Source organism: Oncorhynchus gorbuscha, linkage group LG15 (assembly GCF_021184085.1).
Source record: "Oncorhynchus gorbuscha isolate QuinsamMale2020 ecotype Even-year linkage group LG15, OgorEven_v1.0, whole genome shotgun sequence".
Classification (NCBI taxonomy): Eukaryota; Metazoa; Chordata; class Actinopteri; order Salmoniformes; family Salmonidae; genus Oncorhynchus; species Oncorhynchus gorbuscha.
The window spans coordinates 63,312,306-63,329,958 of NC_060187.1; the positions used below are offsets into that span (position 1 = coordinate 63,312,306).

Sequence of the window (17,653 nt, forward strand, 5' to 3'; positions counted from 1 at the left end):
ATACCATAACCCCACCTCCACCATGGGGCACTCTGTTCACAATGTTGACATCAGACAACCGCTAGCCCACACGACGTCATACACATGCTCTTCGGTTGTGAGGCTGGTTGGATGTACTGACAAATTCTCTAAAACAATGTTGGAGGCAGCTTATGGTAGAGAAATGAACAATAAATGATCTGACAACAGCTTTGGTGGATATTCCTGCTGTCAACATGCCAATTGCTTCTCCCTCAAAACTTGAGACATCTGTGACATTGTGTTGTGTGACAAAACTGTACATTTTAGAGTGGTCTTTTATTGTCCCCAGCACAAGGTGCACCTGTGTTGTGATTATGCAGTTTAACCAGCTTCTTGCTATGCCACTCCTGTCAGGTGGATGGATTATTTTTAACAAAGGAGAAATGCTCAATAACAGGGATGTAAACAAATTTGTGCACAACTTTTGAGAGAAATAAGCTTTTTGTGCACATATTTTATATCAGCTCATGAAACATGGGACCAACACTTTGCATGTTGCAATTATATTTTAGTTCCTTTTGTGAACTAACACCTACCTATTTTCCCTCTTACTAACTCAGACTTTTCTGATAGCTACTTTATTGACGAAAAATGTACTTATTATGACTGTGATATATGGTTGTCCAACCTAGCTATCTTAATACTGCAGTGGGCTAAATCTGGGTCACACAGTGTTTCTTGTTAGTTTTAAACAAATCTACTTTAAACAAAACAAAAGTATACACCTCACCCACATGTTCATGGGCTTAAAAAAGGGATCTGTACCCTGTCAGATAAATAGTTGACATGTATTCAATTTTGAGTTTGCATCCCAATATTACACTTTATATACATCACAGAAGACTGAAATATAACAAAACTGTTTGGCATAGAAACACCAGATGTTCATTTTTTATTATTATTAATTATGAAAACAATATGAATAACATTCTACCCTTTGAGGCCACTAGGTCATTTGACTGCAGGAAAGGGGTACGATGAATGTACTAACTTTAAGTCGCTCTGGATAAGAGTGTCTGCTCAATGACTCATGTAAATTGCCTAGGCAACCAAAGACTTGTTTGCTACAATACAACAAAAGCTTCATCAAGTTTTAGAGTCCAGAAACGAACTCAACTGCACAAATGCCCAGCAGTTCCGTCTTCAGTCAGGTGTTTTTTTCCGGTGGTTATCGCTCTTTTTTTCATTTTCATGACAGTCTTCATCAATAATCATTGGTTACCCGGTTATTGTGCCATGCAGCCCTAATCACCCCAAAATATATACAAACGTTTTACATTGCCAAGGATCACAAACAAATAAATTAATCATAATGACTCTGGCTGTCTGGCAATATAGCTAGGTTTCCACTAGGTTCTACAGCCACAAATGTAAAAAATATAATGTTTTGCTTATTGGTCTTAATTCAAGGTTAGACATAAGGCTAGCAGTGTGGTAAAGGTTAGGGTTAAGGTAAAGTCATATTTTAATTAAGGGAAATTGTAGAATTAGTGGAGTTCATGATTTTGTGGCTGTGGTAACTAGTGCCGGTCGCGCGCGGAAGCAGGTCTAACGTTTCACGCGAAGTCTCGCGCTGTTCTGGCAGTCGCTGTTTAATGGCTGTCCTCTTACTCGTAGCGATGTTTGGAACGGGGAAAAACACAAGGAAACCATCGGGGTGGGATAGCTGACCGGGAATTAACACAAACACTGGGGCATTCCCTCTCCTAAACGGTTTCCGAACGGATGGGCAGTTTGGCAAGCGACATAAGATACGAAAGCGACGTAGTGGTTAGCGGGAGAGGATAGAGCTGCTAACGTTAGCTAGTCAACACAGTTGTCACTGCCGGTGAGGCAAGCCCGGAGCAACGGTGACAAGAGTGGGGTTGAAGAGGGTGGGAACGCAGACTGTTGGACTGGAGCGTGTGACTCTTGGCACCAGATGCTAACATGAGTGGACCTGGGCAGGATAGCGAGCCAGAGGCAAAAGTCCTCCTCATCAAGCGGCTATACAGGTGAGTTAAATGCCTTTTGCTGGGAAAAATTACATTAGCTAGCTAACAGTTGTAAAATAAATGGCTAGCTAACCTTAGCTAGTTTGCTAACTAGCTAGCCATCTATTCAAATAGCTAGTTAGCTAACTACCCAGTCACCTGTCTCTGTGACTTGCATAAGCTAACGTTAGCTAGTTAACTGTACTTGTCACGAAGCCTTCGTCGAAGGGCAATGCCATTTTTACGAAGTAGTCGGACATTTTTGATAGTATGGGTTTTAAATAACCAGATGTGGGAACTTAGTTAGCTAATTAGCTATCCGCTTCATAACGTTAGCTTCTAGACAACTGAGCACTAACAGCACAGTAACAAGCTACTGTGCTATTAGCTAGCTAACTTATTCCTGTGTCAACTTGCTTTCTAAATAATATTAGTTGTTTAACTACGTTGTGATAGCTTCAGCTGTCAGTATTGTCACAGTACTAGTTAGCTGATAGGCCTTGCTTGCTTGCTTGCTAGCTAGTTAGTTATTTATCACATGAATAATGTCGACTGGCTACTTTTAGCATGCATAACTAGGCCTATTTAGGGCGAAACACGATTTTTCATAAGTCCCTTTAACTTTACATACCTAGTTAGGAAGCTGTAATGTCAACCATTATCTCAGTGTGAAACGTGTATGACAGTTTATATATTCCAGTTATAGCTGGCTAGCTAACGTTAGCTCCCTACATTTATAAGAATGAGTTTCCTCATTCCTCCAATGACAATTACCAAGTAATTTACCTGCCATAATAACTGTCTCTTGCGTGCTCAGGGCAGTGGTTGAGTCGGTACACAAGCTGGATGTCATCATTGGCAGCAAGTCATCGTACAGGGAGGTCTTCAAGCCTGAAAACATCAGCCTTCGCAACAAGTAAGCATTTTACTTTACTCCAACCTTTGCCCTAAACACTAAGGCAAGATGCAAAGCACTAAACCCAACCTCATCCGTCTTCTGTGCCCAGGTTGAGGGAGCTATGTGTGAAGCTGATGTTTCTCCACCCTGTGGACTATGGTCGCAAGGCTGAGGAGCTTCTGTGGAGGAAGGTCTACTACGAGGTCATCCAGGTCATCAAGACCCACAAGAAGGTACAGCAATTAAGGGTGTTTTCCCATATAGTCCTCTTTAAAATAACTGATCTCCGTCCTCTTTAAAGTGAACATTGTGGTAAAAATGAAGCTAAAGAACTCTGTTCTCTTTGTATTCACACTTTCCTCGCTTTTGAATGGGGACTCTACTCTTTTGTAGTCCAAGTCCTCTTTGCATTCACATGGCTATATTTAGAAATGACCCAAGATCTTTTTCTAACATTCACTCAATGCGCTCTGGGACAAGCCACTTCCATTCGGCCATCAGATTTGCCACCAATGCTCCTTATAGGACACATCACTGCACTCTATACTCCTCTGTAAACTAGTCCTCTGTATACCTGTCGCAAGACCCACTGGTTTGCTGCTTATTTATAAATCCCTCAATCCCCCATATCTGAGATACCTACTGCAGCCCTCATCCTCCACATACAACACACGTTCTGCCAGTCACATTCTGTTGAAGGTCCCCAAAGCGCACGCATCCCTGGATTTCTCTTTTCAGTTCGCTGTAGTTAGCAACTGGAACGTGCTGCAAATTACACTCAAACTTGACAGTTTTATCTCCATCTCTTCATTCAAAGACTCAATCATGGACACTTACTGACAGTTGCGGCTGCTTCGTGTGATGTATTGTCTCTACCTTCTTTCCTTTGTGCTGTTGTCTTGTGCTGTGTTTTGTGCTGCTACCATGTTGTGTTGCTACCATACTGTGTTGTCATGTGTTGCTGCCATGCTATGTTGTTGTCTTAGGTCTTTCTTTATGTAGTGTTGTGGTGTCTCTCTTGTCTTGATGTGTGTGTTGTCCTATATTTTTTAATGCCAGTCCCCGTCACTGCAGGAGGACTTTCGGTAGGCCGTCATTGTAAATAATAATGAGTTCTTAACTGACTTGCCTAGTTGTTAAAAAAAAAAATATATATATATCTCACAAATAATACATTTAATCAAAATATGTTATTGGACAGATATACCTACTTACATTTCATAATCTAATATATTGCATTTAGTTAAAAGATGAGACAAAGTAATTGTAATCAGAAGATACTATAAACTTGTAATTATTATTGGTAACAGAATAAATAGTGGAAGAATAACTGCAGATTAAATAATGCTGTAATTGAAAATTGTACACCCAATGTAGGCTACTGCCCCTTAAAGAGCTAGAATAGATTTGGACGTTATGTTGATTCTCACCAAATATGTTTTCTCACACTTCCAACCCCACAATCAAATAAACAGTGTATGAAACTCTTATAGATCACATATTGCAAACAAATAATCTGATAAGAGCGTCTGCTAAATGACTTAAATGTAAATGTACACATTTTGGAATGTCTGTGCGTCCTTGACAATCGCTAATCAATATCCAAAAACGGCACACTGTTTTTTTTTTTCTCGAACCTGCACATAATCTTCTCTTTTGTGGCACCAATGTGAGGGGTTATGGCAGGGAAAACAGTGTTGCAGTAGTGTGTAATCGCAAGCGAACCTGGGGAGCATTGCCCTAAATAATGGAACCGAACTCGGACCAACTCTGGAGATGTCCTCAGTTTGCTTCGGGGGGCTGTTTTGAGGGGTCCGAGTTCCTTTTGGAGTGTTAAACACTGCATTATGCAAACCGCACCGAGTTCACAAAAATGTGCTAAAAGGGACTATGTGTGAAAACACCTTAAGTTAATAATATAATAATAATAATATATGCCATTTAGCAGACGCTTTTATCCAAAGCGACTTACAGTCATGTGTGCATACATTCTACGTATGGGTGGTCCCGGGGATCGAACCCACTACCCTGGCGTTACAAGCGCCATGCTCTACCAACTGAGCTACAGAAATGTTGACTGTGTGGCCAGTACAGTGACTCCTGAGCTTTCAGACATGCACATGTTATCTTTCCTCATGCCCTACACACAACCCTTAACTTTTATTTCTAATCTCTTCTTATTACCTGGCCCCCTTTTATCTCTCTGTCTTTTGCAGCACATCCACAGTCGCAGTGCCCTGGAGTGTGCCTACAGGACTCACCTGATAGCCGGCGTGGGCTTCTATCAGCACCTGCTGCTCTACATCCAGTCCCACTACCAGCTGGAAATGCAGGACTGCATCGACTGGACCCATGTCACCGACCCCCTCATCGGTGAGAGACATACTCAGGTCAGCGGTATCTGTGATTGACATTGTGTATAAATTATTGTATTTGTTTTTGTAGGTCGGAAGAAGCCGGTATCAGCCACCCCTAAGGAGATGGAGTGGGCCCAAATGGCCTGCCATCGCTGCCTGGTGTACCTGGGAGATCTCGGTAATACAAACTTCATCTTTCTCACCAAAGTGATTTGAGACAACCTTATTTGTATGACCATGGAATATCATTCCCCAAATCCAAGGTCACGTTTATTTTAATGTATAGGAGAGGTTTACAGGAGGTTGTTTGAATGTTTTCCACAGCCCGTTACCAGAACGAGTTGGCTGGGGTGGAGGCTGAGCAGCTGTCAGAGCGGTTCTACCACCAGGCCCTGTCAGTCACTCCGCACGTAGGTGAGTTGACAACAAGGTGTTACCGGCCCTCTCTTTCACAGCACATTACCGCCATTTTTCACACTAACCGGTTTACTCACATCACACCACCATCTACAAATGAATCACTCTTGTTATATTGCCCACATAGTGATGAACTCACACAGGACTTATTGATTGAGCTTTATTATATGACTGGTCAAAGCTTTACGCAACTCCTAGTGATCTAGCTGAACGGTTAGCGGACCATTTGAGCCAGGAACGGGAAATTCAGTAACTGTTAGCTGGCCAGGAGAGTGCATTCAGGCTCAAGAAATCACTTATCCACATTTGAAACATTCTGTGTTTTTGAGAGGGCTTCATCAGTCGAACTGAAAGTCAATATTAAATGGCTGCTGCTAAAGGAAAGCAATGTCTTTATTGTGCCATGATGTTGACAAGTGTTTGATGTTTTGTTTTCAGGAATGCCTTTCAATCAGTTAGGTACACTGGCGGGGAGTAAATTCTACAACGTGGAGGCCACCTATTACTACCTACGCTGGTGAGAGGAGACTTCAACACGTCTAGATTTACTGCAGCACATCCACAATCTATGACTGGTCTGTAGACTATGCTGTGCTATTGTTCTCTACCTTAGTGGGGCAATGTAGTCACACTGCTGGGGAGAAATATCTTCATGGCAGCAATTCATATTTGGATCACCTCAGTAGGCACTAAATAGCATGTTTGAAATGGTAGAGGTTCTGAAACCAGTCTGTTAGGAGAAGAAGCCCAATTTCGGATCCAGAACACGTTAAAAAAAGACTTGCCACCGAGTGGTACCGGGACGATACCAGTTTTACAATAACCGTTAGTAGTGGTGGGTTTACAAAACACAAAGCGGATTGAGCTTTTGGAAAACAGCCCTGATTATGGAAAGAAACATTGTTGTCATCCAGCCACAATTATTTGTTTTCCAAGCTATAGCACACACTATTTTACATACAGCTGTTTTTTAAAGGACCAAAGAGTTGGGTCTGCTTCATGTTTTTATTGCCATGGACGAAAAATTGTGATACTGGTATCGTCACACCCCTACCACCAAGTATTGATCATGGTTGTCTCCTCTATGGTCCCGTGTTTGAACAGTATACAGTCGGAGACTCCCTTCGAAGGGGCCTACGGGAATTTGAAACGTCTGTTTGATAAAGCTGCTAAGATGTACCACCAGGTGAAGAAACAGGAGATGAAGAAGCTGTCTCCCTCACGGCAAAGGTCAGTCTGGTTTCCTCACACCACAGCCCTGAAATGACAAATCACTAGGTCAGCATTGAAACCGGTATTGAGATAGTCCTCTTTGGGATTATTACTCTTTCTACAACTGTTTTCTTTCCAGATCCAAGGACATCAAGCAACTTCTGGTGAGCTACATGTACCTGCAGAGTCTACTGCAGCCCAAGAACAGGTTAGGACTCACTTTTAACCATTTAGGCCCTAGTCATTTATCTTAATAGGAACCTTGACATTTTGTCCATATATGACAAAGCTATCTGATGATAATAACAATTGATTTAATTTTTATAACCCTGTTTGGTTAGTCTCAACCTGCTTTCTATTGTCTGTTGGGTCCGTGTTTGTAATGTCTTACCATTTCTCTCCTCCCTGTGAGTAGTCTGCTGGAGACAGAGCTGACCTCTCTGTGTCAGTCGGTGCTGGAGGATTTTAACCTGGTGCTGTTCTACCTGCCCTCGCCGCCACATGGCCACGAGGCCACTTCCCCCAGCGAGGAGGAGCTTGAGGAGCACGACTCGCCCTGCGCCCTGCTCCCCGACGCCCTCATCTTCAAGATGGTGGTCACCTGCCTCATGGTGGTGCACAGCCTGAAGCGGGGAGGTCAGTAAGAATATAGATGTCACATATTTGTTTTTACAAATCGCTTTTCAAACATTGTATAGGGTGTTTTAAGTAGAGCTGAGTCGGTAGGCATGTGAGGATAGTGACATACTGCAAGGGAGAAATAAGGGGATATGTTGATTCGTTGTATTGCAATGTTGATATGTCGACTTGTTTGTGTAGGGTCCAAGCAGTACAGTGCGTCAATAGCCTTCACGCTGGCCCTCTTCTCCCACCTGGTGAACCATGTCAACATCCGCCTGCAGGCTGAGCTGGAGGAGGGGGAGAGCCAGGTGCCCCCACTGCAGACTGACAACACAGGTGAGAACACCACTCCCAGCTAACCTCATGCTGCCTATACACTATTCATGTTGTTCTGTTAATCCTCTGAAAAACAAATGGAAGGATGATGATATTTGTTTGCTCCTAGACGACTCTGAGTTGAGAGACCCGACTGACCTGTTGACATCGGAGGAGAGGCCACTGCAGAACGGCTCTCTGGACCATGATGAGGACGAGGGGGGCCACCGGAGTAGTTTGGCCCAGAAAGCAGGCGTCGGTGAGCGGAAGGCGGAGGAGGAGAAACAGAAGCAAAAGAAGTACGCCCGCCTCTCCATGCTGCGCCGCCGCCGCGCCACCTGCAAAGAAGATGAGAGCGACCTGAGCGAGGGCTTCGAGAGTGATGAAGAGGAGGAAGAAGAGCAGAGGGGCTGCGCCGACTCTGGGGGTGCCTCGTCGGGACCCCCACTCACCCCCGCCATGCTGGGGAAGGAGAGCAAGAGAGGAAGGGAGCACCCGACAGAGGGGACCTGGGAGAGCGGCTCGGAGGAAGACGAGGAGGGCGGCACGGCCTTCGATGTGGAGACTGACTCGGACATGAACAGCCAGGAGTCACGCTCCGACCTGGAGGATATAGAGGACTCAGAAACCCCGGAGAACTTGGACACCCCTCCTCGGGGGGAGCTGCAGCCCGGAGAAGACTATGAGGAGCAAGCCAATCCCAGGGAGGACGGCGACGGGGACACCCCTCCAGCCACCAATGGCCCCCTCCTGCCCAGCGACACCAGTATCAGCAGTAACCTCCAGGCCATGTCATCCCAGCTGTTCCAGGCCAAGCGCTGCTTCCGCCTGGCGCCCACCTTCAGCAACGTGCTGCTGAGGCCCCACAGCGCCTCCACCAACCCCACCCCCACTGACCCAGATGCCTCCTGCACCACCCCCTCCCAGGGACGCCGCCTCCCCCGGGGGACTCACCCTGCGACGCCGGCCCGGGCACTGCCAACGGAACCAACGACAATGGTTAGTAACCTGCCCACACACAGTGACGGCTGTGTTGATTATTATGTGATTTTTGTATAGTGCAGGATATTCATTAAAAAAAAGATTAACTTCAATATAATGATGTACTTTTAGTCTGTTTTTAGTCTTTCCCAAAGACTACATTGGGTAACAGCACATTGCCAAAAATATGCCATTTTATAACAGTATATCTGAGGTTACCCCTAAGAAAACTAGGGTGTAGAATAAACACATGTTCATTTCTTTATTTGTCCATTCCCTGTAGAGGTGGATTCTGATTCAGAGTGTAGCGTGCACAGCAACCAATCAGTACACAGTGAGAAGACCCTGTCAGAGAGACTGGAGATTCTGACCAATCAGGGGCTCATCCAGGTGGTCAAGGTGTTTGTGGATTGGCTGAGAACCAACACTGACATTATCGTCATGTGTGCACAGGTAAAGGGGGCGGATTTTTCAGTAGAAGCTCTTACAATTGAAAAATCCAATTTGCATTAAATTGGTAAAATACAAGTTAATCTTTGCATCAGCTGACTCGGGTGAAGGGTTTGTAGTCTTCATCATTGTTGGTGTCTGTTTCACTGTCTGTCTTCTGCTCAATGTAACGCTGTTACTCTGTCTGTAGAGTTCTCAGAGCCTATGGAACAGACTGTCTGTGCTCCTCAACCTGCTGCCTGACGGGAACAAGATGCTGGAAGCAGGTGAGTTACTAAATGCACCCGTTCTTTTTATGGGTTGTTAATCTGCGTTTTTTATTTATTTATTTTTACCTTTTTTCAACTAGGCAAGTCAGTTAAGAACAAATTCTTGCCGTAATTGCTGGACTATTAAGCGCACCTGAATATAAACCGCACCCACTGAATTATTAAAAAATAATAAGCCGCAGGTACATTGAAACAAATTAACTTTACACAGCCTTTAAATGAAACCCGGCTTGTAACAAAAATAAATTGCCTTTAACGAAACACGGCTTGTAACAAACATTTAAACAGTAGCCTACCAAGAAAGTCATTGGTCACTATCTTCCTGTGCACTGAAACCACTGAAGTCATCTCCTTCGGTGTCGGAGTTGAATAGCCTCAGAATTGCTTCATCCGATGTTGGATCGTTTTCATTGTCACTCTTGTCACTTACATCCGGAGGCAAATACCCCGCTGAGCTCATGCTGCCCTCTTCAACACGCAGCAGTCCAGCCTTTCGAAACCCGTTGATGATAGTGGATTTTTTCACAATGCTCCACGCTGTAAGGACCCACTGGCAGACTTGACCATAAGTTGCTCTTCGCATACGGCCTGTTTTAGTGAAGGATTTCTCCCCACTTGTCATCCAAGCCTCCCACTGAACACGGAGCGCCACCTTAAGTGCACGATTTACACTGATGTCGCGTGGCTGCAAATACTTTGGGCCATCTGCTTTTCTTCCCTCTAAAAGGTTTGTCTTTTTGCACTGAGTCAGTTCCTCACGCTGCTGTTTACAAAGTCTTATAATCGACTCATTAAGGCCAAGCTCCCGTGCAGCAGCTCTATTTCCTTTTCCAACAGCCAGATCGATCGCCATCAACTTGAAAGCTGCATCATATATATTTCTCCGTGTCTTTGCCATGATGAGGGTGACAAAATTACTACCATAATCAGAATGATGGGAAGTTTGAGCGCGCTCGATTTACGTCACATTATGTGACTGTGCTCAGTTTTTTGGCGGCGGCATTAATCTTGCGAAAGTGGGAAAAATCCATAAATTAGCCGCGTCATTGTATAAACCACGAGGTTCAAAGTGTAGGAATAAAGTAGCGGCTTATAGTCCGGAAATTACAGTATTTACAATGACTGCCTAACCCGGATGACGCTGGGCCAATTGTGTGCCGCCCTATGGGACTCCCAATCCACGGCCTGTTGTGATACAGCCTGGAGTCAAACTATGATCTGTAGTGACGCCTCTAGAACTGAGATGCAGTGCCTTAGAACGCTGTGCCACTCGGGAGCCCGAGGTGGAGGCTTGAGTTGGCCAAATTCTTCTCTCCCCCTCTCTCACATTATATTTCTCATTCCATCTGTTCTCTTTTCCTCTCCTTTGGTTATTTTAACCCATCTTTTCCAGGATGAAATTCCAAATGTGTCTCATTCTGTGGAGCACATGTGACAAGAAGTCACTTCTTAATCTCTCTCTCTGTGTATTTTAGAGCTGGGTTTGAACACTGAGGTGACGGAGCTGCTGAGTGTGTGTGAGCAGCCTGGCCTGGTCCAGTCCCTGCTGCTGCCTGAGGACCTGGCCCTGCGACACCTACCTGCCCTCAACCTGGCCCACCGCCGCCTCGACTACACCCGCCCCAGACCTTCCCTCAGCCCCGTACAGGAGGTACACACACCTAGCTTCCCTTAGACACCCTCACTGTTTTGCTGCCCTCTCTACTTTACTATCTCACTTGATCTCTCCCTTTCTCTCCCCATCTCAGTGTGTGGTGCGCGTGTGCTGCATCCGCAGCTTTGGCCACTTCCTCACTAATCTCCAATGCAATGTGCTGCACTTCAACCCGGAGGCGGGCATCTTCACCAGCATCACCCAATCGGAGCAGGAAAACCTGGTTCAGCAGGCCAAGGCCCAGATCCGCATGGTGAGCGACAGTTGAATGAACCAATGAGACCAAAACAGCAGCAGTCACTCTAGTTTCAGTATTTTTTTCACTTGTGAAGCTCAAATACTATTATTATTTTATTATCTATTTCAACACTGTGTGCGTTTGTGTGTCTAGGCAGAGGAGGAGGCTCGACGAAATCGCTTGATGAGAGACATGGCTCAGCTCCGACTACAGGTCTTTCTTCTGGAACATTCCATTCTATCATAAACCAAACACTATCAATCTAGCTATCTGACACTATACTGAGTGTACAAAACATTAGTAACATTCCATTTCCATTACATACTGTAGACTGACCAGGTGAATCCAGGTGAAATCTATGATCCCTAATTTATGTCACTTGTTAGTCCACTTCGATCAGTGTAGATGAAGGGGAGGAGACAGGTTAGAAAATAAGGATTTTTTAACTCTTATGAGAATTGAGACATGGATTGTGTATGTGTGCCATTCAGAGGGTCAATGGGCAAGACAAAAGATTTAAGCGCCTTTGAATGGGGTATGGTATGTGGCAGGTACATTGGTTTGTGTCAAAAACTGCACCGCTGCTGGGTTTTTCAAGCTCAACAGTTTCCTGTGTGTATCAACAATGGACCACCACCCAAAGGACATCCACCCAACTTGACACAACTGTGAGAAGCATTGGAGTCAACATGGGCCAGCATCCCTATGGAGCGCAATTGACACCTTGTAGAGTCCACACCCCGACGAATTGAGGCTGTTCTGAGGGCAAAGGGGGGGGGGGGGTGCAACTCCAATATTAGGAAGGTTTTCTTAATGTTTGGTATACTAAATGTATATGTCTTCATTTACTTTTGCACCCAAAACCTTGAAGTGAATTTCATTAGATTTCAGCTGATGGTTAGGGTGATTCCATTGAAGTATATTACTTAATGTTGAATGTACAAATACACTGCCCTCTGTAATTCTTGGGATGGTGAAGCATTTTTTTCTTTTGGCTCTATGCAAGAATTTGGATTTGAAATCAAACAATGACTATGTGGTTAAAGTGCAGACTGTCAGCTTTAATTTGAGGGTATTTTCATCCATATCGGGGGAACCGTTTAGAAATTACAGCACTTTTTGCACGTAGTCTTTCCCCCCCCCATTTTAGGAGAGCAAAAGTTCGGGACAAATTCACTTGTGTGGTAAAAAGTTTATAGATTTTATTTAAAATCCAAATTTGTTGGGTATAGAGCCAAAAGAAGATGAAATGCTTCACTGTCCCAATAATTATGGAGGACACTGTATTATCCACTCAACATCCCGTCAAGATAAGCAATTTGTCACGCGTCTTACCCTACAGTTGGAGGTGTCTCAGCTAGAGGGCAGTCTGCAACAGCCCAAGACCCAGTCATCCATGTCTCCGTACCTGGTACCTGACTCTGCTGCCCTGTGCCAGCACCTCAACCTCCTCAGACATCTGGCTGGCAGTGGCTGCTTCATCATCATCATTCCCCGCACAGGTGAGCACAGAGCCATGCCCTGTCTGGGTGAATAAACCCAGTGTTAGACTGGATGAGTCTGTTTGAATGCAGTCATAATTTAAAGGTTTCTCACCAGAATTGCGTGGAGATAAAATTGTGATAAATATGATTTCTATATTGCAGGGTTATTGAAGTATATGGGGTCCAGATTTGAATCAGGTTATTTACAGGGGGGGGCAGACATCTTATACATGGGATTACTCTTATAAAGCACATTTATTAAAAGTACATTTTAAGTGCTTTAAGATAAGCCTAATTCAGTGCAAGAAATTGTTTAAATAATGGAACATTTGTACTTGTAACACAGTTGACCTGCATCACATTAATTCCTACCTTCCTGTCCGTTTTAGACATGGCTTCATCTTTTGTTTTTGTTTACACATAGTGAACCTTTTAGGCATGTCATATCTCAGTTGACTAACTTGTGCAGAGAAGTCTCTCTCCCCTCGCATCAGTAGAGAACGACTCCCTGTAACAAACTGCACCACCTCTGTGGGGACTTAAACTGAAAGCTGACTTTGCAACCAGATTTGAGGAGTTTATCTAACTCTGACATCACGGGAGTGATCTGTACTGATGATAACTGAATATAGTTGCGCAGTGTAGGGAAATCAAATCAGAGGAGAAAATAATTTTTTATTGACACGGTTTTCAATTAAATCAACTGTTTTTATCCCTTCCCTGTACTCTCAAATTAAATCCTTTCTATTGATTGAAGATGTCACTGAAAAACGAACATCTGATATGGACTGTTAATCAAGCATTTTCACTAGATATGTTTTGGCTTTTTTGTGGCGTCAATCACGGAGAAAAGTATTATCTCCTTCCTAAGCTAACACAGGCTGCTCTCTTGACATCATTATTACCCGTGCTTAGCCACTGAGCATCATTATGTAAAAGTAGTAGATCATGATGCTCAGCAGACCACAAAACAAGTGATGTTGCAGGCTAGATGTTGATTGATGTTTATGATAAACACCACAGACTCAGCCATGGTTAACTCACTGCTGAGTTTACACCAGAGCATGATTTGTAGTGATCTCATCTGCTGTGAAAAAGCCGATAGGTGGGCAGACAGACCCTGTTAGCAGCTCTGATTGGCTGTAACAGGTATGTTGGGTGACATTGATTGACAGCATTTAATGGGCGGGACTACAGGGAAACGGATTTCCCCCATTGGAGAATGTTGAACAATGGCTAATTTTGGCTCTTATTTATTTTTTAAATACTTTTCAGAATTGATCAGAAGCCCATTCTAAATTGATAAACGGGCCTGATTTGTCTTTCTGGTAGCCAGTTGAATAGCCCTGCTATTTTGTTTTGACATTGGCTATTTGCTGGCTGTGTTTTGTAAGTTCCAGAGGGGACGACTGAACCTGTGTTGTCTTTCTAGTTAGAGCATGAAATGAATAGATACCAAAGTTTAAACATGATGGTTGACTGTTATGTGCTTCAGTGATTGATGGCCTTGACCACCTGAAGAAGGAGAATGCCGGAGCGAGAGACGGTATCCGCTTCCTGGAGTCTGAGTTCCGTAAAGGCAACAGGTATATGTCTGTCTCAACCCTCAAGTGTGATGTATGGTAATATAGTGGGCCACATTTTAAGATCTGACAACCACAATCAGCCAACCCAGGACAAGCGAAGCCAGTTCTTGTGTCAGAAGCATAGCCTGTTATCATTGAACGGGATATGTTGAGTTGACAGTTCCTTGAATGTAACGATAAAGCTATTTTCAATGTGCTTAGCCTTTATCCTGTGTGAAACCCTAGAGACAATGATACACAGGTCATTGTTCCTTTTATATCAATTTATCTCAAGTAACCGATTTCAAATGAGTTAGCTGTTGGGGCCCATATTGCCCTTAATACTTCAGATCTTAACAAAACAATGTTTCTAACCATAACCCACTCTGAATCCGTGATCCAGTAAACTAAAAATTGGCTGCAACCCAACCCGCCCCCCTCTACCTCAGGTACATACGTTGCCAGAAGGAGTCAGGGCGGAGTTTTGAGAGGGACAAACTGAAACGCCAGGACATGGAAGCCTGGTAAGCCTCCATTTGTCTTTCTGCAGTCTCTTCACATGGCCACCTCTCAATACTTAGCATTCTTATACAAATGCTTCAGAAGTGGTAAAAGATTTTATGAAAGCTGTAAAACTCTTTCCCAGTGTTAACTGTTTTCCTTATGTGTCCTGATTTCAAGGCATCTATACAAGACGGTGGACAGCTGTCGTCAGCTGACCGTCTCCCAGAGCAACGGAGACGAAGACACAGCTGGCATGGTCACTATTCTCACCGGTCACTCAGTGGAGGATCTGTGTACCCGCTCTGTACCCATGAAGGTCAGTGAGCAACAATACACATCATAACTACAACCACTCACTCAGTTCTTTAGGCTCTCCTGCAACCACTGTTGGTATGGGCGGCTGGTCTGACTACTGTGTATTTCTGGTTTATCCCTTGCGTTGTACAGTATTGCTATTAATATTTCCCTGTTATAAACCATTTTGCCATGGTGTAGATCTTTGTAGAGAGCCAGAGTTCTTTATGAGAGAAGTTTGGCATGTTCAACCTCTCCCATTAATCCTTCTGTGATATTTACCTTACATTGTATGTTCATTGGCGTTAGAAGAGTTGAAGTCTTACCCTCCATTGTCTGTGTCTCCTTGGTAACAGTCGGCCGTCCAGGCAGTGGCAACAGCAGGCATGGAGCTGAAGAACATTGTGGAGTTTTACCGTCACTGGAAGGAGATTGGCTGAGAGCTTCGGGGGCGAGGTCGGCACGGCGGACAGCTGATCACACACTCACTCCCTCTCTCTCTCCCACTATGTTGCTCTGTCTGTATCTGCGTCTCCAAGGAAAATCAACTCTCGGAAAGAAAGAAGGGGGGATGTAAAACAGTTGAAGGAAAGAAAAGGCGAGACACATGGGCAAAGGGGGCAATAAGAAACAGCAGAAGACCCCCAAACATAAAGAAGTGATCCCAAAGGTCGGGGTGAGAATTAAGTGGGGACGCTACGCACTTAAAGTGACCCTGGTTTACATCATAACCAGGCATATACTGTATACGATAGAAACGAGTACATTACGTGTCGAGAGAGAACCACTCATACACATTCATGCTCAGTTAAATCCATTGGTTTAGATGTGTAGAGCAGTGTTTCCAGTTTCCTCCTTTCCCTCTATTTGTGTTGTGAAGGTGGGACTATGTCAGCCCTATGGCTGGCTGGGTTTGGTCTGCTAAGGCAGGGGGATGTGGAGTAAATCCCAAAGAGAACACATCTCTAGCGTGCCAAGCGATGAGCCGCTCGACACATGGGAGTCTTGGAGCTCGAGGGTTACAAACAGGGGTTCAGGTCAATGGACGTACACTTCTCCAGGATTTGTTTCTTTCCTATCAGTTTTTTTGCGGTGTACTTTTTGTGTCCAGTGATTAATGTATTGTTATCTGTGTATGAGGAGGAATAATAATGACGGTTTATGCCCTGCTATTGTTTTAATTTGGATTTTATTTTTGTACCCAAATATACTTTATTTTGTGTTTTGTAAGATGTGCTGAATACACACAGGAATGAAATGCAGGGGGAGGGATGGGGTTGTCTTATATCGTTTCCCTAAACCTGTCTGGTAATCCTTTCGTTCTCAAGGAAATAGTCCTGACTTCTGTGTCATGGTGCCATTTTAGGAAGAGGTAGACTCGAGTGGGTCAGCTTTGTGCTGTTGCTAGATGTTAAGGAGAGCGGGGCCTGCTGTTGTCCCAATATGGCGGTGCGAGGTGTTTGTTTTGACCCCTGTGAACTCCTGATATATCCCATCTACCATCATCACTAAATGTCCCATCATGCACAGTGCAAAGGAACTCTGTATGTGTGTGGCCACGCATTGAACAATAAAATGAACTCCTTTTAAAATGTCTTCTTGTTTTCACTCTCTTGCAGAAACCATTTACAGTGGCAACTTTTCAAAGCTTTACACAATTCATGACATGGCACAGGACACTCTGAATTGGGAAAGCAACCTATTTGAACAGAACATACTCATTGCTGCACCCTTATGACAATAATAGCCATTGTTTCAATAAGTTGAACTTATCCAGAGACTATGACCGGCCAACATTTAAAATAAAATATTGTGTTTCAAATCAAATAGTCTGGGTAGCCATTTGATTAGCTGTTCAGAAGACTTATAAACTCAGCAAAAAATAATGTCCCTTTTTCAGGACCCTTTTTTCAAAGATAATTTGTAAAAATTCAAATAACTTCACAGATCATTGTAAAATGGTTTAAACACTGTTCCCCATGCTTGTTCAATAAACCATAAACAATTAATAAACATGCAACATTTGTTAAGACTTAACAGCTTACAGACGGTAGGTAATTAAGGTCACAGTTACGAAAACGTAGGACACAAAAGAGGCCTTTCTACTGACTGAAAAACACCAAAAGAAAGATGCTTATGGTCCCTGCTTATCTGCGTGAACATGCCTTAGGCATGCTGCAAAGAGGCATGAGGACTGCAGATGTGGCCAGGGCAATAAATTGCAATGTCCGTACCTAAGACAGCGCTACAGGGAGACAGGACGGACAGCTGATCATCCTCGCAGTGGCAGACCACGTGCACTGGATCGGTACATCCAAACATCACACCTGCGGGACAGGTACAGGAGGGCAACGACAACTGCCTGAGTTACACCAGGAATGCACAATCACTCCATCAGTG

At 44.1% G+C, this 17,653-nt stretch overlaps 1 protein-coding gene across 1 annotated transcript; it reads left to right on the plus strand.

Annotated features, from left to right (window-relative positions):
* Positions 1-1,583: 1,583 nt before the first annotated feature.
* On the plus strand, positions 1,584-16,839 carry LOC123997701 (protein SMG5-like). The gene is given in 23 exon segments (XM_046302186.1): positions 1,584-2,015; positions 2,812-2,910; positions 3,002-3,125; positions 5,109-5,265; positions 5,338-5,427; positions 5,574-5,663; positions 6,105-6,183; positions 6,771-6,896; positions 7,018-7,086; positions 7,294-7,514; positions 7,698-7,835; positions 7,945-8,717; positions 8,720-8,813; positions 9,079-9,248; positions 9,436-9,511; positions 10,990-11,165; positions 11,263-11,421; positions 11,560-11,619; positions 12,749-12,908; positions 14,386-14,476; positions 14,905-14,979; positions 15,137-15,275; positions 15,610-16,839. Coding segments are annotated over 23 exon segments (3,315 nt in total). The 5' UTR covers positions 1,584-1,950; the 3' UTR covers positions 15,694-16,839.
* The last annotated feature ends 814 nt before the right edge of the window (positions 16,840-17,653 follow it).